This window comes from Chroicocephalus ridibundus, chromosome 9, assembly GCF_963924245.1.
Source record: "Chroicocephalus ridibundus chromosome 9, bChrRid1.1, whole genome shotgun sequence".
In the NCBI taxonomy this organism is placed as follows: Eukaryota; Metazoa; Chordata; class Aves; order Charadriiformes; family Laridae; genus Chroicocephalus; species Chroicocephalus ridibundus.
The window spans coordinates 42189454-42213166 of NC_086292.1; the positions used below are offsets into that span (position 1 = coordinate 42189454).

The following is a 23713-nucleotide window of genomic DNA, read 5'->3' on the forward strand; positions in this document are numbered from 1 at the left end:
CTGAGATATGACCAGCTCAGAAGCATGGACAGCCTGACCCAAGCTATTGAACACACAATAAAAATTCCAATCACATGGATATCAGATCCTGCTTTACAACTCAAAAGAAATGAATGGCAAAAGAGAGCTCTGACCAAAGGCATCAGTGACCGCCACTCTTCCAGGCAAAGGCTGCTTCCCACAATAAGAGCCTGAAGTAGGAAAAGGAGAGTCATCTCTGGTTCCTTGGTCTCAGAAGACCATTCCTCAGGTCAATCTACATGAAACCACATACTAGAGGCAGCTGTGAAACTGGGGATTATGATTAGGAATGGACGATGTTCTCACACAGTACCATCTGGGCCTTGTGTACAAAGCATAAGGAGTCATTCTCAATATATATATGTATACAAATTACACAAACGTACAGTCAACTTTCTATTTGGAACTGGAGCAACACATCTGGGAAGGATGCTGAAGCTGGCAAACAGGCAAACATGAGCAGTAACCCATCTGCTTACTGCTCTGCAAGTCAAAGCCTTGTTCACGCAGGGCTGCTCTCGAACCCACTGTACACCCCAAGTGCTGTTGAACGCAGAGGGAGAGCCGTACTGTTGGGTGCTGGTTGGCTGGAAATGTAGAGCCCCCTGAGAGCCTTGGAGCTGCATGTCTGTCTCGTCGTCAATCCCTCATCTTCTGTCTCTCCTTCCACCCACGACAGGCACTCCTGGATCTCTTGGTCTAGCTCTGAGAAGTTCCCTTCATCATCAGAGCAACTGTCAGTATTATAATCGATTTCTTCCGCACAAGGGGGTTCATCATCAGTCTCCAGGCTGCTGCTGCTGCAGCTTCTGCAGAAAAATCAGAAGAGAGACTGGTCATCATCAAAGGATGGTATGTTCTCTAGGGGCAAGCGTAAGTAACAGGGAAGTGTGTTTCCTGGGTTCAGCTCTGTCTCTGCTAATAAGGCATGAGATGGCACTAAGCAAGATCCTGTACGTCTTTGTGTCTGTTTCACCATCTGTAAAATGAAGAGTGATACTTCCCTACCTCACAGGAGAAACGATTATTGTTATCACCATTATTGCTATTGCTTATACAGAAACCGAGTGCTTTATACACAGACAACACCATTGTTGCCTCGAGGCACTTACAAGGTTAGAGAAGCTGAAATATAGTGGTGGAGGAGGAGGTATTCAGTTTCCAGAAGGTTGCTGGTTTAATCATCATCCACCTCGCTGCAGTTCCACATTTAGTGTAAGACCTAATTAATCCAGGTGGTTGATGTGCTTTGGCATCTTTTACTCCTGTTCTGTGCAAGCTCACAGCACTGCTAACAAGAGGCAGCGCAAACAAAAACTGGAGGCTCTCGGGTCTTTAAGCACACGGGCTCCCAGGAGGGCAGAAATACCAGGAGTGCTTGTGTTTTGGAAGGAGCACGAGAAGGCTTTGAGAGCATGACTTCCTGAGGAAAGGGAAAATTCAGAGGCAAGTCTGAACGGCTGAGAAGACACTCTAAACAGATGTCACAGCTGCATCGCCCGGCTCTCAGAAGGGCAGGTTACACCACCTTATCTTCCTGCCATTTACTTACAGGAATGGTCATAACCCTTCTTTACATGTCCACTTTCAATACGTACTGTATTAGGTTAGCCTAATGCAATATGTATGGCAGAATTGTAACCACTCTACTAGATGGCTCTGGGGGACGGGGTCTTTCTCGTACCTAGCTGCCTAGTTCCCATTTGGCCCTTAGCCCAGGAGGGCAGCCGGGTAATTTTTTGAGACCAGAAAGAAGCCCGTGGTTTCAACGCTGCCAGGGTCAGAGTCTGGATGAATCAGGGGGACAGATAATGTGTTTTTCACCTCCAGGTCAATGTTTTCAATCCGACTGAAAGCAGGGGAATGTATTGCTTTGGGGGACTGGGAAAGGAATAATAATCTTCCGCCACTGGGCCAGAGTTTCTAATTTGTCCCAAGTTGGGAAGAATGAATGGCTTGGCAGATGGAGCATACACAGCTTTAATGTGTGGTCTGCTCATTTACATGTCAGTACCCGGAATAATCTTCCAGCTCTCAGCTGTTTCACAGCAGTGCCGGCATCTGAGGTTTCAGAACATACCAAAGGTGTAAAGTATTGCTTTTGGATGCATTGATCCCTTCTCTCTTCTGCACTCCAGAAAAAGGCGTAAGATTTTCCTAGCTTTGAGACTCCAGATCTTAACTGTACACAGACTACTCTGCGAGCAGAAATAAGCAGTGTCAACCCACTTCTCCTTCTCCGGCTGATCTCTGGCTTAGTTTACTTCAAAGGCTGGGTATAAAGGATTCTCTGAAAGCTTAATAGAGCTGTACAGCTTAAAAATAAATAAAAGAATAATTATGCACTTTTACAGTTTCTGGCTCCACTTCAGTCTGCTCAGAAATCTAGGTCAGGAAGAACTCATACTGAAATTGAGTATGTGACATGACACAAAACAAACAAACCAGGACAGTCCTCCCGGCACAAACCGCAACAAGCAGTGGTCTCTACTGAGCCTGACCAGTGGGTTTCGTGTCTTTTTTTTTTTCATGGCATGAATTACCACGATACCAAGTACCCACAGTAAGGTTCAAAGCTGACTAAGCTCAGGGGAACTAGATTTTTCATTTATAAGCTCTGCTCTTGCGGCTTTGCAATCAGAAAGAACCAAAGCCTATCTACTTTCAATACTGCTCTTGAATGGAGGTGCTGCCAACGCCACCGGGACAGGGCATAGCTGCCACCCACCTCACTGATATTTTACAGATGGAACGGTTCAGTTAGCAACCTAGGAACTGCAGTTAAACATTTGTATTAACAGGCCAACAATTTCAAAAAATATTCCTATTATTACTTAAAGCTGGGAAACCAAATAACAGAGGACCTTCTGAATTTTTTGGATAACTTAAATGATTTTGAAAGGATTTCTAAAAAAAAAAAAAAAAAAAAAAAGAGAAAACTACTTCTATCACAAAAGAACTTTGCTATGGAAGGGAAATCCGGAAGACAACCATCAGAGAATGAAAACCACAGAAACCTGCCATTTCCTTACATGGAAGACTGAAGGGACAGTCTTTATGACGCAAGTCTTTATGCATAAAACCGTTATAATGGACTTCAAAAGCTCTGCCTTCCAAGATGGGTGCTGTCGTGTTGCCTACAAGCATAGTACACAGAACACCAAGACTGTGACAATTCAATGCCTGGGCAGATGTGTTGCAGGGAGAGGTTCCCCACAAGTGAGGATGTGCTTCGCCCATGTTTAGAGGTCAGGGAAGAAGACTTTCTCCCTAGTTTTTCCTGCCCTTTGCTCCCTTGCTGTGACAGTGAACGAGCAAGCCAATCAGGACTGACTTTAGTAGTGGTTTCTCCAATATGGGTTGACATCCACTGGATTGATGCCACCACCACAAATCGCGTAATGAGCTACCGAACAGCAAATAGACAGCACCAACCTCCTCTCACTGCCAATGCAGGCTGTAATCACACTAGTGACTTCAAAGTTGAAAGGCTCTTTATCACACTACCAAATTCTACAAAACAGCTACGTTTCTCTGCTGTCTGGGATCTTCCATCCCAATAATTAACTTTCTACTGCGGGAAGATTTAAAATACATAACAAAGCAATACAAACGGGCTAGCTCAAACCAGCAGGCTAGAGGTTCTTCTGGAAGAGGAGAGGTGGCAGCACGCAGGTGCTGGGGAGCCAGCTAGAGTCCCACTGACGAAGCTGCCACAGTCATTACGTGCTGCTTCTCCAGATCACAAAAACCAGCTCCTTTAGGAACGAATGCAGTTGGCGAAACATGCTAATGAGCAGAAATGCCACCACCTAGACTAGTGCATACCATTGCAGAAGGTAGGTCTGCCTTTTCCCACCAAGAATTGTGGGGGTTTTTTTGTTAGGGGCGGGTTCTTGGTATTTTTGTTTGTTTGTTTATTTTTTTAATCTGATTTTTAAAAGCTGCAAAATTCTGTCCCCCCCCACCCCCCAAAAAAAAAAAAAGAAAACAAACCAAAAAGAGAAAAACCCCAGGGGACATGAAACAGATTTACCAAGGAATAATGATGTTGTCTTACTGAAGGTAAACAATGAGGAAAACCGATGGCATTACATTAGAGAACTACAAGACAAATATAGTGTATGAATACCACTGAACGTGAACGCAGTACAGAAGAGGGGGAGGGAAGGCTGGTAATATATCTCCAGCCAACAGTCCCCCAGCTATCACAATAAAACATGTACGCATGTTGGTTGATCTACTAATTCAAAACCTACAGCCTTGTAGCCTTCATCTATTCCAACCGATGGGAGCCACAACAGCAATTTGCAACTTTATGATGTGATAAACAGAATTTCTTTGTTTTGATTTTTAATTTGCATATTTATTAAGATATGACTTGATCTTAATTAGTTCTCCTTTTGTATGTGGGTGTGTTTATTTGTTTGCTTGGTTTTGGAAAGCAAGCAAGCTTTGGTAGAATGATTCTGTTTTGCTGACTTAACACGAGGAGAAGGAGAGGGGAGCCCAGTCCCTCCTTACATGTCGGCACAACTGGAGCTTTCTGGTATGACTGAAAAACACTTCTCCCAGGTGCTTCCTGCAAACCCCTCATTCTAAGTCAGCCTACCTGTCAGGCCACAGCTGGATAGAAACCCTGCAAGTCAGATGTCCTGCTGAATTGCATATAAGAAAAGACAGTCTATGCTGTGGTGGATAAACTAGAGTTACACACTGTACGCGGGGACGACTGACGACCTCTCTTCCATACACAATTCTGCTTCACTTGTGCACACACTTCCAGGGCATGGAGAAAAACGAGAGACGTCCTAAGTAATTCCTTGGGATTTTTCACTCATATTTTGCTTGCGTGGCAGGTCACTCGCTCTCTCTGTATCCTACTGACTGGCTCAAAATAGAATGTGTTTTATTTTTTTCTGCTGGAAAGACAGGCACTGACAACTGTCCCTTTTAGGGAATCTGTGACTATTGTTCAGGGTTGCTGCTTGACCTTCACTTGACAGCCCTCGCAGTTGCAGTGCGTTAGAGAAGGAAATGGAGCATTTACTTTTTTTTACATTGCTCCTCTCACTCTTGGTGAAATTTGCTGTAGTCTTGCCAGAGTGAAGCTAGGAAGTGAGCGGAGCGGTTAAACGCTTCACACGAAAAGGAGGAAAAGGGTAAGTCTGGGGCCCACCACTGGCCATGGACAATGATTCCCTGTGAAGAATGTATCAACAAACAAGCAAACACATCTTCGTCTTCTCCCTGCAGTGAGAAATAACACCCCAGTAACTGCTTAATCACCCTGTCTGTAACCCTGTTTTCTCCTTTCCCTAAACCTCCACTCCATCATGATAAGTCCCGATCCTTTGGAAGCTGCCCAAGGCAGGGATATGGCTGTCTATAAGGAGCCAAGCATGTCTCTGATACAGTTCATAGACTGAAATAAGGCAGGAAATGGCTTTCTTGAGATTTTTCAAGATATCAGCCATTTTCTTGTGGGAAGAGAAGGCAGAAAAAACATTTCTGTCTGACCCAAACAGGCCAAGTTCTCAGCAATTACAGCATTCACCTGAAATAAGGGTGTGTTTTTTCTCCACTCAAGCAGAGAAGTCAGCAAGTTCCCTGACCACAGTTATTGCCTGTGCAGAAGGGAAATTGCTCATTCTTTTCCAACAAAGTTGTACCAATTGTACGAACACTTATATACATGCTGGTAAGTAAAGTGTCCTACAGCTTTTAAAGATATGCTGCTCACTCTGCAGTGAATTGGGATTGCCTTGCCCTTCTTTTTTTTTTTTTTGACATTAAAATTCCACATATGTCACCGAATCTAAAAGGGTGTGTGGTCTTGCACAATTTTGCTTTTGAGGAATCCATATGTTTTATTAAAAGTATTTTACAGGAACACTGCTTCTGAAGTCTTGTAATGAAATTAAAATGAATCTTAAGCAGATACATTTGCAGTTATCCCAGAGTACAATTCTGCCTTTAATAGCTTTATAAAGTAGTATTTTAGGACATAAATGAAACAATTATCATGCTTTTAGGTAATTACACCTGTAACAAATACACTACAGCAACAAGATGCCAACAAAGAAGGGCTTTGGTCTGCCCTTTGTGTCTTGATTCACTCGCTACAACATGTGGTGCACACCTTGCAAGGACTTTCCAATTTGATCTCCGCAATTCAGGAGCTCCCCAGACACCAGCCTGGCTTCTCCTGCCTAAGAAGAGCCAGACGAGGCTTTATTTAGTCCCTGACCTCGCCACGGGAGGGAATCAGCTACGTACTGGTGCAAGATGGCTCCAGCTTAAAGAACTATTGCATTCACCTCCTTTGTTGCTACACAGTAAACGATAATGCTATGAACTTTGTAGGCTCCCATGAGATTTCCCTTTCCAAAGACTCTTTGAAAAGGACTTTGGCATCCTACAACATCTCCTGAGAAAATGCGTGCTAAGCCCAAGGCAATGCCAGGTGCCCTGGCTTTCAGCCCACCATGGCCCATCCTTTCACGAACAATATGAACATAATTAAACGCTGCTTTAAGTTCTGTTTGCTATGTCTGAGAGATGTTTGGTCTTGTTTTGAGCGTAGATTGTGAGGGGTTTTTTTCCTCCCCGCTGCAAATAGCCAAGAGAAAGGTGTAATTCATTGCTAAGACTTGTACTAATTAGTTTTTCAGGAGTTCCCAGGGTAATTGTAGGCTGTAATATTTATAATTGATTTTGCCAGATTAAAAATGGATGTCTGGTGCACCAGTTAGATAAGTAAGGAGCAAGTGGGGCTTTATCACTTAAAGAGAAGGGAAGACAACTTGTAAATAAAGGGAGAGCATGACGAGCAAGAAACAGGCTGACTCCTGGCCAATACTGTCCCCTAATGTTCATTCAGGCTTGCAACAATTTAGCCCCGGACAGCATTTTATTTGCATCCAGCAGAAACTCTCTTAAGTCTTCTCAGGAATGACTGTTTCCATTCTCCTTATTGGTGAGAAGATGGATGATGACTGCTGTAAGAGCAGAGGAAATGTTGAGTACAGACCTCACATTACACACAGTTGGGAAACTGAAAAGCCTTGTAGGAATATGAGCTGCATTTAATTGAATTACACCATGTTATTGGTACAGCTTTGATCTTTCTGTGAAAGACGAGCTTGTATAGAGGACAAGTAGGCATTTTTCTCCCGTTTCAAGGGTACGAGCTTGACATTACATGACGTTCCCGGATTCCAGGTATCTCAGGTCAAATCCAGGCATGTTTCTAATGCTAACCAATACAATTCACATGAGCTGGCCTTTAAGTGTAGGATGGAAAAGCTGGTGAGAAGACAAAGGCTGTGGATTTGGTCTTATGAACAATCATTAATTTCTTCCTAATGGAGAACTAATCTATATATCAGTGCAGGGCTAACACTGCATCTTTAGCATTCTTATAGCTGTAGGCTTGTAAGCATTAATAAAAGCCATTGATTTGAACAACAAGTCAGCCACAAAATGGAGCTCTGACAGTCGGTGCAGACCCCAAAGGCAGCTATACTCTTCCTTCTCTCAACCTTCAAAGTTCTTCAGTTTTGTCTCTTTTTTTCTTCAATACTTTAACATTTCAGCACATGAAAGCACAACCCTGTGTGTACTTTAGGAGAGATCTGTGAACTTGTATATTCACTTTGGTTTGTGATGACGCACTCTTCCACATAGTGCAGTGCCTGGCTCGGACAAAACACTAAAGACCCTACAAATCTGCTGCTTGAAAAGGCAGACACCAACAAAGCGGCTGCATTCCCATCAGGGGAAACTAAGGAAAGTTTCTGCTTACCTATGGTAAGAAGTTAGTTAAAGATGACGCATGGGCATAAACATGGTAAACTCTGGCTATGTCTCCACAGACGTACCATGCAGCCTGCTAAATTTCAGTCACATCAAACACCTTCAGCGACTCAGCACAAGTGGGGAACAGTTCATTCCCCTAAAACTGGCATCCAGCCCTGGCTTCTGCGTGAACTCCTTGGCGACATGAGGCACCCCCAAAGAAAACTTGAGTCCTGACCGTCTATATCTGCACAGCACTATGTTCTTGAGATTTGGGCCAAATTCCTGGACACCAGAGCTCAAGACCTCGAACCCGAGTTTTAAGCAAGCTGAAGACCTTTATAAGAACATACACGATCTATTCAGGCACTGTTGGGAGACTAAGTCTAGGTTAGAGTGTCTTGAGAAAGCATAGTCCTGGTCTCGCTTTTTTGACCCATATGCACTAAAACTTGGTGTTTATTTAAGGGAACGGTATCACATGGCATCAGCCCTGGACCAGCACGCAGGCAGCCCAACCCATGTTTGCTGTGAAATCAATTAGAGGTTCTTACCCAACGAGTACCCGTGAGACACCTCATTGGTATGTTCTGCTACCTTTAGCTAGATATCGCAGCCTCACGCTGAACAGTAATTTACGGCCAGCTCCAATGAAGCAACTAACAGTAGCTGTTTTAAAATCTGGTCTGTTGCGATGTTGTTACATTAATTAAAAACGTGAGATAAACACAGGAAATATAAGATGGGTGACATAAAATAGATGGGAGAGTTATCTATCCACCAGGTAGCACTGTCAGTGGCTTGGATTTTACTCCCAGTTTAAGCATCAAAAGAAACGCTCCCAAAACATATAACATTTCTACAGCTTAAGCTTCCTGTGGAAATAAGAGCAGTCAAGTCGCCCTATATCGGAAGGTATTTACTAAGACTACTGGAACTCATTAAGACACTGAATAATGTAAGAGTTGCTGAAAATATGATTTGGAGAGTGTTTGGGAGCTTTTCTCACAGTGTCTCTATCTCAAGCAATTTCTTCTTAAAATGATAATCACGCTATTGATGATACTTAGCAGTCCAGCCACAGTAATACAGGAAGAGCATTGGAATCCTTGTAATTGCTTTTGGGTGCTTCCAGTAATCGAGATATTGGTACTGTAGGGGGGAAAGAAACGTGGAAAGATTTTGGCTTAGATGCTTAAAATTTGTACTGCTAAGGATAAATAATGTAAAGGCATGCAGGTTCTCCCGGGTTTTTGTTTCCCTTGGTGCTGTTTCACGTAATTCCACTGACTTCATCCAAGTTTTGTTAATTGCTTCTATATATTTAATTTTAAAAGTCCAAGTTCCATACGTATATATCCCCTAGTTCTCTCTGAGCGACTTAAAGGATTTGGGGTTTTGAAAGCAAAATGTTTTAAGATGGCCAAGACACGTCTAGACTGTGTTTTAGTTACATATCTGTTTTATGTACAGGGTATTTTTTGGGTCAGATAACTATGCATGCAAGTATTTGCTTGCACACCAGATGACAGATAGACACCTAACTACCTGACTGAACTAATAACTGCTGTAAACAACTACATTTCAATCACTATACCCGTTGGAGGAGAAAGCAACCTCTTGGTTGCTAGCTTTTTATTGTGAAAATCTATTTTTAGCTGATAACGATGCTGATGTTTTAGAGAATCTATCTGCGATGGATGTGTATATGTGTGTGTATATATGTAAATATATAAATATGTCTTTACAAGCACACAAAATAGATCACCATCCCTTAACTATCTTTCCTTACAGATACATAAATAATAGATACACATATATGTATGTACGCATACACTCAGACACCCACACACCCACACATCCACAAAATTACATGGTTTGCTCTGTATTCAGAACACAATTTTCATTCCAAGACACAGGAGGTCTCAGGAGATACTCCTACAGCTAGCTGAGAGATAACAATAGATGGTCACTGAACCTTGATGCTATTGCATTCAAGTGGAAGCAACCTCAGGGAAAGAGCTGGCTACCAACCAGGGCAAACCAATTCTTTGACTCTAGTCTTCAGGTGAGCATTGACAAAGCAGCAGGTCACCTGAAGGAGAACTTAGACCACCTGGGTTGGACTTGAGATATATTAGGACGGTCAACAGGCAGGCAGAAATGGTTGTCTAAAACATAAAGTGTTATCATCAGCTATTTGAGAGCTTAAACTAGAAGCTAAAAGCCAGACTGTGTGGCAAAAGTTAAAATCTTGAATTCTCGGTAGGGAAATATGGACATAATCCTGTTCCAGATGTCCATGACTCATTCTTGTACCTTTTAAAGTGAGGAATGACTGTTTTAGAAACCATTCTGCATAGCGCTCTGTTCTTTCACGATCACGTGTCTTCAAATAGGTAAACAAGGACAGGGACTAAAAGTATTGAGCTCTGGTAAAAAGAATTATTCTGGTTCTGGAGTGTCCAAAGAGGGGAGAGAGTACAGCACCATGTGGGGGTTCAACAGCTGGTTTATCACTGAATTCTGCTTTTAAGGAAAGCCTTCAGGCAAATCTCAATTTGAGGGTCACAGAAAACAGTTTCTGGAGCGTACTGAAAACAACTAATGTAAGGCCAACATGATGGTAAAGCACTGCAGCCTAAGAGGTTCCAGCTGGCGGACATCAGTCAACATGGCCACCTCTCGAAGTAACTTCATCTCTACAAGGTCCTATGTTATCACGGATTACCTGAAATTAATCCAACACAAATCTACAAAATAATAATCCCCCCCCAAAATTACACATCTCATTCCAAGGATGTTCACATAACTGATCTGAGGAACTTCCTGTAGTGTAAAAAGTTCTGAGACTAATACATAACTTGCGTTCTCTCATCCCTTCCTGTGGAAAACAAGAGTGTTCAGTCGATATCATAATTAGGAAAGAGAGAGAGACTCTCTGTGTGTGTAGCCATAAGAATAAAAGGCAGAGAAGGTAAGGTCAAAGAAATCTATCTTACCTTTAAAGCAAATTGAAGTGGGGTTTATAGCAAAAACATCTGATGAAGTATGTGTGATCATAGATAACCGATAACAGACCCAGGTTAAAACTTCAGCCTCTGCCCTCATCCTAAATCTTTTCTCAGACATAATGAGATTCAGATAAAACAAATCTGAACACCCACGTTCAATATATTTCAAAACATTCTGATCAATTACGTTTTTAATACCATATGGAACCAAATCCAAAACCTTGCTTAACCTCACTCATTACACGGCTGATTTGCATATGCTTTGGACTCCATTAAGGACAACAAAAAATGTCAGCTACAGCATATAAGCGGCAACTGTTGCTAATTCCTTGATCTTGCCAAAGCCCTGCCAGATGTTTCATGAAGAATAGCAAATATTTCATTATGCTTTCCCTGCCTTCTAAAATCTGTCTGTCAGGAATTGCAAGGATGAATTTTAGCGGTTTAGCACACAAGAAGAGTATTAGGCACGGAGGGCTGCGACATGAAGCACCACCTTCATCCTCCTACTTCAAAACTCAAACAGGGTTTAAAGGGATTCTTCCTGCCAGAAGGACCCACCAGCCAGGAACATATGACTCCCAGTAAACAGAGGAGAGAGGAAAAACAACCACCATTTGCTGTGACCTAAAGAGACAGCATCGCCTTGCAAAAAGAAGATACTAAAGCACATGTACAAGTTGCCATTGCTGTTTGTTGCACAATAGATCTCCGAATACTTTTCTGTGTTCCTGTTGTAGGTATTTAATAATGTTTCACCTGTAAAACAGCGAGATGCTGTTTTCAAACGAATCCATTTGTAGCTTGTAGCATCTATCAATTCCCAGCAGGGAGTAATTTTTAAAATCGCTGTTAACATGAGTATTTCCTGAATGCCTTATTAAAAATCAATTTTCAAATGCCTGCCAAAATGTTCTATGTGTTTTACCTGAAAGTTGTAATTACATTTTCTTACTTTTTCTGTATGTGAATATGTCTGTGTATATTTATATATGTATATATAAATTCCCACTAAAATTCTTAAAAGAATACTAACACACCACAGAAGCAAACATATTCTGAGTCAAAGCCGCAGCAACATAAACTGACAAAAATATTCATGTAATCAAAATAAGACATGCATTTGGATGGATGGGGCGAATTAGAGCACAGCTTGCCGAGCAGCGAAACAATCACTTCATAGAGAACCACCCTGAGCATTTAACGTCACCCTCAGATTTACAACCAAAAATGATAAAAGGTCGGTTCTTGTGCGCAGACTAAGCGGCTGAAAAGATATGGCAGGCTGTGGATCAGGGGAAAATCGAATCATGAGGTTAAAACGCTCATGTTTGAAAGATACGGGGCTCTCCACTCAGTGGGCTCATGGCCACTTTGAGCAAACTGCTTTCCTCTCTTTGCCCCAGTTCCCCAAGAACATGGACACAGCAGGCTCCAGCCTGGATGGCGAGACTATGGCACGGGGGCAGAGCCAGGGCGCGTCTGAAGCCCTCCACCATCTGTCTACCCTGTATGAGGACGCAAAGCTATTTAATTGCCTCTTCAGCGTAAGTGCCTTTCTCTCTACTGAAAGCAGTGGAGAGAATGAGAAAGTAGGTGCTTAATAACCTTGGTGAGTCTGGTCCAAAAGTTCCTCTCAGCAAACCAAGACTTGAGTAAAGAAAATAGCAAGTTTCCAGATCCATTAGGGAAAGAAGTGAGCCTTCATGATTCTGCCAGGCAGGAATGTAGAGTCTAGCAGGAGGAATGATGAGGATGTAGGACTCCTGCTGACATCAGGAGGAGAGAGAGGTGCTCAGTAATACCAAGGATTAGCTGCCAGGTCATATTTCAAAGAGAAACGTTGTAATTCTTGCAGTACTGACAACAACTGAAGGCATAAAAGTGAAGGGGAGATTATTCAGATGGGAAAGAAACTGTCGCCAGCTGCCAGATTTTCTGTACCCAGTCTGGCCTCTGATTTTAAGCTGTCCAGCTAGCCTGTCTAGCAGAATAAGCCAGCCATCCAGCTCGAGGAAACAAAGGCTGAGGACTTGTGCATGCTGCTTCCACTGGACCTGAAAACCTCATTATTAAGTTAGGAAATCTTGTTTTTCCTGGCATTTGCCTTTGTATTTATGTTTTCCTAGCTCCTCATTTTGTCTCTTTGCTTCAGGAAACTGCTTATTGCACCAAAATAAAGTGACATCTGCTCTCCTCATGGTGGGTTCTGTCTTCCAGGAACTGAAACCCCAGGAAAAGACCAGATCGTGAGTTGTTCTGGCCCATGAATTGTCCCCCAGGAGATTGAAAAAGCCCTCAAACATTACATTTGCCAGTACAAACAGCACAAATCCAAGTGCTAGAACATACATACACACTTTACAGAGGGAATACATTTGGGAAGGTTATATTAATGAATGCATATAGGGCTCCTGACTGCTGGGCATTGTGATAGAATCTCTTTTCTTGTTCCCTCTTCTCCATCAAATCGCAATGGTATCATTTTCTCTACGGACCTTTTTCCTGCACCAGCATCATGTGGGAACCCCTGTGATAACATTTCTAGTGTCAGTAACACATAACCCCATAAAAAAAGAGTGTATGCTGCTGAAGATCCCAGGATCTCAGGATGGTGAAGAAAATAGGATGGTAGAGCAGGTGCAGCCAAGGCAGACTGCCGCTGACTTTAGCCTGAGATTGCCAAGCTTACGCTGGACTTTCTCCTTTTCTGCACAGCCAACCTGCAGATAAACTGTGTCAGATTTAATGGTGCATGATACAGGCAATTCAGTATCAAGGAGGAAAAAAAGCATCTCTGAGGCAAGGTGGGTTATCAGCTTACCTCAAAAAGCAGCCTATCAAGAAACACTGCCAAGGCGATTTCAGAAATCTATAATTTAGATGTTACCTTAAGCCTAAAACTTTGCTTGAAAACTTCATACTTCTTACAAGCAAACTAGCAAAGCCTGGGAGTATCAGACCAGATATCAGGCCAGATGACAAAGTAATACACTTAGTGTATATGAAGTGCTGTACGCATGAAAGGTACAGGAAGGATGGCAACATTATACAGTTTTATCCTGCGAGGAATCAAAGCTGTTATTACACAGCAGTTTTCTCAGGGCTATTACACTCCATTGCTTACCCACCAATCAGCGCACCTTTCTGGAATTCCCAACAATATGAATCACTTTTAAATAACAATGCATTTACTCTGCATATGAGCTTTGCAGCCTGAACGCCACCACCCCCCGCCACCTGCTTTCTGAGGGCAAGGGAAGCCCACCGATGATTTACACAGGAAAAGCTCTGCTGGGACACCGGCGTGTCCCAGCTGAGCAGCTGAACTCCTGAACAGCATCATTCACCGCTAATTTTGCAGCCATTTCTAAGGCAAGGAACAACACTGCTTTAAATCTTGTTGGTTTTAGAGCAGGAAACAAAGAATTCCAAATTCAGCGAACAGCCAGTGGAACAATTTTAAGGAATGCAAGACACAAGAAATACGCCCTTTGTCAAAACTTGGCAAAGGTGCAAAGCCTAGATCCCTTGTTCTTAATACTCAGAGTATTTCTTGGTTTTCTAGGGGGTAAGGATTGCTGTGCAATGACAACCATTCAATCACAATTACAACAGCAGTGAGAGCCCGTGGTGCTTTTCACACCAGCCTTACACCCTTACTCCACAGATGGGCACCCTGGCAAGGCATGGTGGAAGCTGCAGGCACTCCTGGGAGAGGGGTGCCTGCTCGTGGAGTTCTGGGAAAGCAGGGGGCTTGGGAGATGGCAGAGCAAGAGGTTGCAAACACTGATCCAGAGTAACCCATAGGCAGCCTTTTTCAGCCATGCTCCTAGCAACAGGTCTCACTGAAAGACGGCACAGATCCTGCTGGCTGCCTTTCTGTGATGCACATGTATTTACTGCAACCATCTCCTATGAGTTTAGTCAAAAAAAGCCCAAAATTAAATGCACTTAGACAATTAGGGTCTAATTAACCTAAGCTGCTAAGAGTGAATTCATTAAGCAAAATGGGCAAATTATATGTCCAAAGATCTGTGATGATGGAGGAGCAAAACCAGGCACCACAACCCAAAATCTGCTACTCCCAATCATCTCAAAAGAAGTGTGGCCAGCAGGTCGAGGGAGGTGATTCTGCCCCTCTACTCTGCTCTGGTGAGACCCCACCTAGAGTACTGCATGCAGCTCTGGAGTCCTCAGCACAAGAAGGACATGGACCTGTTGGAACAGGTCCAGCGGAGGGCCACAAAGATGATCAGAGGGCTGGAGCACCTCTGCTGTGAGGACAGGCTGAGAGAGTTGGGGTTGTCCAGCCTGGAGAAGAGAAGGCTCCAGGGAGACCTTATAGCCCCTTCCAGTACCTAAAGGGGGACACAGGAAGGATGGGGAGGGACTCTTTGTCAGGGAGTGTAGCAATAGGACAAGGGGTAACGTTTTCAAACTGAAAGAGGGGAGATTTAGATTAGATATCAGGAAGAAATTCTTTACTGTGAGGGTGGTGAGACACTGGAACAGGTTGTCCAGGGAGGTTGTGGATGCCCCATCCCTGGAGGTGTTCAAGGCCAGGCTGGATGGGGCTTGGAGCAACCTGGTCTAGTGGGAGGTGTCCCTGCCCAGGGCAGGGGGGTTGGAACTAGATGATCTTTAAGGTCCCTTCCAACCCAAACAATGCTGTGATTCTGTGATCTCCTCTGAACACTGTAGCCCTAGCTTCGGAGAGATGCTTCCTTCCACCTTCTCATGCTGTTCCAGACATTTCCAATGCAAGAGAAGTCTGTGGGGAGACAATCGAGGAAGAAGAAAATTCCCTGAGCTGTCTATTCCCTTGCTGCTTTCAAGGTCTGCCCCCTCAGCAGCTTGGCACACCCTTCTCCCACGCTACTCCCTATAGTCAGGAAATGCCTAAGATTTCACTTCTTACAGAGGGTCTCCTTTGAGATGGATTAACCTCACACTCCTTAAACTCAGACCTATCAATTTCCTCTGTTGGAGACTTTGGATTTAGATATCTTTGCTGTACTGGAAAATATCCACTGATAACGAGCAATTATTATTACAAGATATATCCTTGGAGATAGAAGCTGGCTGCTAGGAAAGATTGAAATGAAGGGGAGAGGGGAAAACCGAAAATACTATTCTCACTTAACCTGACAGGGTTTTAATCACTTTCCCAGCATGTCATACCCAAGAGCCCTTGGACAACTTCCCGAACAAGACTCAATTGACACCTACCATGTAAAGCTCTTGATTCTCTCACAATAACATTAAGCATCATTACTGGAAATGGATGGTAGAGTTCAATGCTAATTTCAAATTTAATTTGGTGTTTGAAGTTATTAAAAACATATATAATCTCCTCTTCTCCCCACGAACTAGCTTTTGGGCCCTAAAGGCAGCATCCATAGCAAGCTAAAAGACAGTTTGTGGAGTTCTTTCTGTGAGAATTTATGAGTGTGCATTAGATCAAATGATTTATAAAACATATACCTGATATAATGCCTGTGACAGCAAGAATTGAAATCAAACACTTTGTGGTAAGGAAGGACTGCTTTAAAGCATTAACTGCAGTGGGGAGGAGGTGCTGTAGAAGAAGCGCTGAGGTTAATGTGCTTGTCTTGCCATTGCTGTGGACCTGCACACCGGACACGTTCAGGTCACAGAGAAAATGAACCGAACAAACCAACTCTGGCATGTGGCAGATTGACTACAGGGAGCATCATAAGCTCTCCGAGGGTCCAGAGCACAGGCAGACTGTGCTGAACAAGCAGCATTAGCAGTAGCCTGGAGGATGCCTACCAGCACCCCGAGAAGGGACTCGTCTGCTTCAAGGGCGCCGTGATAACACATGCAAAGCAGAGACAGACAGCCCGCTAATGAGCACCCCTGACACAGGGCTGAGCAGTCAACAAAAGGAGAGATCCTGCCAAGGCAGAGGGTAGAAAGGTGGTTACAGAGGTGAACACACCAGTAGCGGGTACAGAAGTCCATTCAGTGGGAATACTGAAAACCTCAGTCTAGACCACAGGAAGGAAATGGGCCCTCTGTAAGGCTCAGGAGGGGTCTGAGGTGAGACAGGACAGACACGGTGAGGGTGGAAAGATGTGAAGTACGGAAGTACATTCACTCCTCAGATGCCCTGGACTCCGTCAGTCCTCAGGACTGCTGACCACAGGAACCACAACAGCATCTGCCTCCCTGCAAAGGCTCTCAGTTTGGGCAGCATCTGCCAGGCGCTGGAGTGAGCCTGACAGCCTCAGCAGGAATGGGTGTCCACGTAGATGAGAACTCCTGCCTAGCCTAAGGCCTGTTACAGGAGAGCAGGATGTTCCGTGTTGCTGCCAGGAGGACAGACAGTAGCAGAACTTTTGACTGCTCGCTGAGGTCAGTAAGGTAGCTGAGGAGAGCCGGGAATGGAGGGCTACAGGGGCTTGTGGGGTTAGCACAGCAGCCTGGGCCAGTGCAACATAGCGGTAGAAATGATTTTGAAATGTGTCATCCCTTGGTAAGCTTGGATACAAGAGCAGAAGCTCATACCCAGATCGTGGCCTATTTCCAATTCTGAAAGCCAAACACTGTATTTTCCCATTTACTTATCCAATGTTGCTTCAGCACTTAATTGTCTACCTGCTGGCCTGGCCTTTTCTACCATGCTGTTGCCAGGCCATCAATGATGTGTCCGTCAGGGTGAAATGAGCTTTGAATCAGGTGATAAATTGCTGGTTTTGTTGCAGCTGCTAACATCTCTTAAATGTTTAAACAGTATGATCGCACGCATACCTAGTAGCTGCTTGGTTACGTTTATTTTGGATGAGGTGCTATGCAGTTTCTTAGATGTATGTGTCAAATATTCATAGATGGCAGGCTACTGAAATATCTTTCTGTAGTATTTATTTATAGAATTTATCAACCGAATCAATCTTTATGTGCCTAGCTGCAGTATGACTTGTTGCCTTACCCATTTTTCCCAGACAGTGTCTATGTATCAATATCCCTTTTCCCGCAACACAGTATGTCTGTCCGAGGTATCTTCCCACGTGTACTCATAGTATCCATCTCTTTAATTTTAACTATATATCTACTCCATGTAATGCTTGTCATCTATCTGAAGCACTCGCTGTATCTCTCCACACCATCTCTTTATCTAGTCAATGGTATCTGTCTCTCCATAGCGGTTCTCTATCCCTTTCTCTCAGTCTCACACAGCAGCAGAATGTAATTATGGATTTTGGACCACAACCATAGTTTTGTGTTTTGTTTTGTTTTGTTTTTCCCAAGTCGGACTCACAAATCACTGATTAATTTATTTGTTTTGACGGAAAAGCTAGATGTGAGAAATGAACTCTGGAAGGGTACAAGTACCTTTGGGTCAAAGACTTTTTCCCAAGCTTATTTGCTTCCCCGCTGTGTGTGAACTGCTCTCTGCTGCGAGGGCCGGGAGCTGCGCTAAGCTGCTGTTTTCAGAGAAACTCATCTTCAAACAAAGGTGCTGGAGTGACTATAGCCTCCCTCTTCTCCTCCCCTCCCCCACTCCCTTTTTCTCCTTCTCCCATCTTTCCTCTCTTCCCTCCCCCAACGCTTTGCATCCTTTCCTCTAAGTCTGTCCCTTCCCTTCTTTTGCTCACCTGGCATTCTCAGGATGACAAGTAGAAGTCCCTCCCTATTAAAAATTCACTACCAAATAAATATCAAAGGAGGGGGAAAAATCCATTTGACTGTGTGATTCATTGTGATCTGCAATGCAAGGCCCAGCACAAGAGGTTACACAGGTTTCACAGCCTATTTACCCACTTTGGAGGGGTACGAAGGACTCAGTGACCCTCAGCTCTTAGAAAGCCTACGATGGGGAGAGATCTCCTCCCTACCAAGAGCACTAGTCTGAAAGAGACGGAGAGGGACAAGCTTTCAGGGACAGGAGAGGAAGGACAGTAAAAACTAAAACCTCTTCTTGCTTTTTTTTCTTCCTACTTTTCTCTCATCCAGATGAATTGTGACAAGAACAGTACAAAAGACGGTCAGGTCACCTGGAAATCATCAGAGACTGTTAAAATGGCAGGAGCGTCTCAAAGAAAGAAGAAAAGAAAAAAAAAGAGAAAGAAAAAGAAAGAAAGCAGAGACCACTATGACAGAAAAGGAGGGAGGGAGGGAAAAGCTTACATGTCTCTGGTTTTGGTTCCCTGAGCAAAGACCCCAGCAGTTCATAATTCTTCTTCAGGCAGGGCCAGTATGGTTCAATGGCAGAATAAAATACACATTAATTAATGAACAGCTTTACAGTTTTATGGGCAGATTTAACTCTTTCCCGTGTTTAGAGCTGCTGGGAAAAAAGACTGAGACAGATGCAAAGTAAGGCAATATGAATTAACTGGTATTGACATGGCAGGAGCAAATGATATTTCCACTGAAGGCTGTAAACTTGCTAACAGCTTATGGACTTCAGACGGGAACCAGATTTCACCCAGAGAGCAAAGAACCTCTGGAGACCTTCTCCAGAATTGTCCAAGAGCAGACAGGAGATCCCTAAATGGAAGCAAAAATATTTCGGCCTCAGTGGTAGCTGTCAGCTGAGGCAGTGGGAGAAATCTGAATTTCCTGCCAAGGGCTGTCACTGTGCTGTACTGGACACCGCTCCTCTGCACCAAAATACCTGGTACGCCTCAGAATTTAAGATTCCTCTACAAAGTGTTTGGGATAATATCAGTACGTAGATAGAGGATGTGATGTGTATTTCACAGAGGCAAGTGGAAATACTCAAATGTGTTTCAATTCAAAGCAACGTACAGGCAACAGGAAGAGAGACTCAAGTAACAGAACAAAAAGGGAATATCTGAAACCCTGCTCTTTTAGAGACTCTTATGCCAGCCTGACCACCAGTTTGCCATGTGTTTTTGGCAAATTGCTGTGCATATTTCCCATCCCACCACAGTCTGCCATGTCTATGTAGACTACCAGCTATGACTAGTCTGTGCCTCAGTTTCTTCATAGTGAAGGATGGAAATAACTGTGCTCTCAGGAGTGGCTTCCAGCCACATTGTGACTAACCCTTAGGGAAGAAGATGAGAGGAGGCAATGCGGTTGTCAAATAGGAAGGCAGAAGAACGACCTATTCTTCTCCTTTCCTTTTCTGGTTGGGACTACTTAAGAGAGTTTTAAACATGCAACAGCAATGAAAGAGCCAAGTGCTATGATAATTAGCGCGGGGAAAGTTTTCATGCAGGAGTAAGCCGTGAACATATCAATAGGTCCACAGGAGATGTCTGATGCTAGTGCTTGTCTCCTAAACAAGCAAGCTACTGCCATGCCCAGGCTCATGGCAAGGAGCAAAGGAAGAAGCAGCAGTGGAAGAGGGAAAATGGTGAACGATGAGATCGAGGGTCAGCTGTTCAAGAGGTTTTGCCCAAATGTCTCTCCTCATGTTCACCTAGATCATGGAGCGAAGACAAAGTACGTATTGATTGGAACAGGATGTGGAGACACTCCAAAGGTAGACCAGGAAGAACAATCCATCTCGTCTGACTGGGCTATATAATTTACTCATTGTGAGCAGATGGGTTATGAGGTCTGCCATCAGTGATGAATTATATTCATGATAAGTCATTCCCAGCTAATGAGGATCCATTATCATTAGCTGCTAAGGAAGAATAACGGCTTGCCAGGACAGAGTAGGGGTTTCACAGTTTCCAGGGAGAAAATTCTGGGCTGGTAGCCACCTGGCAATTTAATTTTCAGGAAACTAAAAACTTTCCAAGATGGATACCTTCTGCTTACTTCAAGCCTTGGCTTTTAATTTCCCTGGACAAGTTCAAGAGAGGGAATGTAAGAGGAGGAGGAGGAAGTGAAGGAATATAGTAGTAACCGTATCTGATAAGACACTGATTAAATCAAGGTCTCACTCTAATTACACTGCATTTAAATAAACTTTGCCTAGTAAGTAATTGTAATTAAACTGCAATTAAACATGTATTTATATCACCATTTCCTCCCCTGCACAGCTGTCTGTTTCCACCTCCTGTTGTTGCTGTCTACCTGCCAAAACCTCTGAATTTAGCACACGGGACTTCACTTTTCCTTGGACTTCCCAGAGGAGATGTTGTGAGGGGCAAGGTCTGAGACTCCCCCCCGCCCCCCCCAGTGCACTCAGCTAAAAGGAGCTTCTGCTTCTAAGCTGTGTGCGGGAAAAGAGATGTAGCTGATGCTGTGATAAACGAGATCTGAGGAAAAGGTTGTGAGGGGCAGAGATATGAATGAAGGGGGTGTCTCTTTTCCTCTCACAGGAACTTGAAAAGGTACATATTTCCCCCTTTTTGAAATTTCTTCACATTTGGCCTAGAAATAAAGCTAGCCCTCTTGCCTTCTGAAGAGCACCTTTGATACAAGTATATTTTCGAAAGCCCCAGATCTCCGTTTACTGCATCACGTTTGCTCTTGTGCATTGCTATACGTGACACGGAGCAAAAGAGCTCACTTACCTACACAGTACCTACAGGTGAGAGTCCAGAGCTGGGAATACAATTCTTCAGCTCTGTTTTCAGCTTTTTAGGAGTATTCACTAACTCTGTGTCTCAGTTTCCTTTATTTGCAGCACTGAGCTACCTGTACATAACAACCCTACAGGCGGCCTTTAAAGTTTACTGCAGTTCTGAACAATTGGGTTAGGGAAGTCTGTTATGGAAAAACAGGAGGTTACAGTATTTAAAATGGAAACTAGTTCCTTTTAGGAATCTGAAAGCTGTACGGAAGGGAAAGGAATGCAGGGAGAAACAAAAGAAGAAACAAACAGCTAACGTAAGGGGAGAGCGATGAAAATGAGGAGCTGAACGGTATCACAGTGCAAAGGATGCCTGGGGCTAACAAAAGAAACCAGCTTCTCTGCCCTACCTCCCTCCTCACCAGAGATGATGGAAAACATCTCCATTTGTGCCTCTGCTATCACATAGCTCTAATTAAGGGACTGGAGAAATACCACCGTCACCCTCATCTGTTTGTGTTCAGTTGCTGAAAGGACACCATGCATCTCCCTGACAGCTAGTCATTACAGCTTCGTATGAGCACCCCTCCTTCCACCAGAAGTATTGAGCCCTCTGTTAAATACCTCAGACCAGACCCTCGCTACATTTCTGTTACTCGAGGGAGGTGAGCCGTGAAGCCTTTATCATGGGAAATCACTGCCCAGAGGATAAGGGCATCTGACGGAGGAGAGACTGGCAACATGCTAGACATCTTGCTTCAAAAGATACACAGCAAAGGAGAGAATGAATCCATACATACACATGTGGGGTGCCCAGAAGTGCATATGTATATATATGTATCTATATATATTAATATCTATATGTGCATATGTACATATATGTATATATAATATAATAATTTAAAAAATCCTTATTATGCCAAAGTAGTTAAAAAAATCTACACAGCTACTGGCAATTTCACCATGACTGCTGTGTTATAGGCTGTATTCACTCCCTCTCTCCCTATCCTTCTTCAGACATTTTCTATTTTCTCCCTGAACAACTGGTCTCAGGAAGATCCTTATGTCAGGTATTAGTGAAAAAGAACAGAACAGGCATCTTAAGCCTGATTTTCTGATGTGACAGTAGTCAACCTGATCTGGTGTGATCGGTCACGTCAAAGTCACAACTCTGTGACTCTCAATTTCCTTCCAAACCTTTCTTTAACCTACAAACCTCAGTTCTACTTCCAGAAATAGGAGACAAAAGCAATACTACTGGAGTGACATTTATCAGAGGAAGGACTGGACGGTTCTTTCCCTGCAGACTCTTACTCCAGAATCACTGTTCATTTATTGGTTAGTTCAGCAACATCGTTCACGCATAAACACTCAGATCTAAATGGTGTCCTTTCCACAATTTGAATCCTCCCTTTCTAAATCAAAGGGGTGAAAACCCCCAAAGGCTGTCATGACTCACAGGAGGAAAATCCCCAAAGGCTGTCATCACCGACAGTTCTCCCCCACAGCTCTGTGGCTCACATCCTTCTTAATCAGGAGCCAGTGAAAGAAATTCTGTCTTTTTAAGGTACATTAACTGCTACCCTCTCTCCCTTTAGCAACCTGCTGCCCACGGAGACATACCATCGAGTCCATGATTACTTTTGGTTTGATTCAGCTCAACTTAGAGGTGCAGTCAAAGGAGGCAAATGACCATCACAGGTCAAAGCCCAAACATTTCCTTCTCTTTAATGGCTCTGTGAGTGCCTTAGGCTTTTTGTTTTCACTTGCAGTGAAAAGTCTGCCAGTAATTTCCTTCTGCCATTAGGCAGATGGAATAATGTGAACAATTATCAACTCTGTGTGCATTCTCTGTGTTTCTACTTTAATGTAAATACACCTATTTGCAATCATGGATGGCCTTCAACCCCCTTACAAGATACTCAAGACAGATCTTTTAGAAATAAGGCTTAGACAACAGTCTTCTGAAGACTTGGGACCCGGTGTCCAGCAGCACGGATGGATCTGCTTGTGTTAGTGCAAGAGAAGCCCTTCCTGTGCCTGTTTGTCACACGTCCGTCAGATCCAGGCTGTGCATTGCAAGTACTGCGGGCACAACTGCAGACTCATTCACTTCCAGAACTCAATATTCACTGTGAATCCTCACTCTCACATTGGCTTTGGTTGACCTATTGGAATCAAAATGAGCCACGGGCAGATTAAAACTACCAATGAGTACAGCACCCCTTCCCTTCTGCATTCATTTGCACTAGAGTGGTAGACAGCAGCTAACAAAAATGTTTCAGTTCAGGCACTATTTTCTTCTTGATGGCCCACTAGACTGGTAATTTTTTCACTCTAGAGCATGACCAACAACTGTTGGTAGGAGTAAACGTTTCGTTGTTGACTTAGCTACCGAAGGAATAACGTGTAG

The 23713-nt window shown here is 43.6% G+C and overlaps 1 protein-coding gene across 1 annotated transcript in view; it reads right to left on the reverse strand.

The window, feature by feature from the left end:
• Positions 1 to 381: 381 nt before the first annotated feature.
• AGBL1 (AGBL carboxypeptidase 1) overlaps positions 382 to 23713 on the reverse strand; it is a 276165-nt gene continuing 252833 nt past the window's right edge. The window contains exon 22 of the mRNA XM_063345380.1: positions 382 to 830. Within this exon, the coding sequence (XP_063201450.1) occupies positions 524 to 830 (307 nt within the window). The 3' untranslated portion in view covers positions 382 to 523. The remainder of the gene's footprint in view (positions 831 to 23713) is intronic.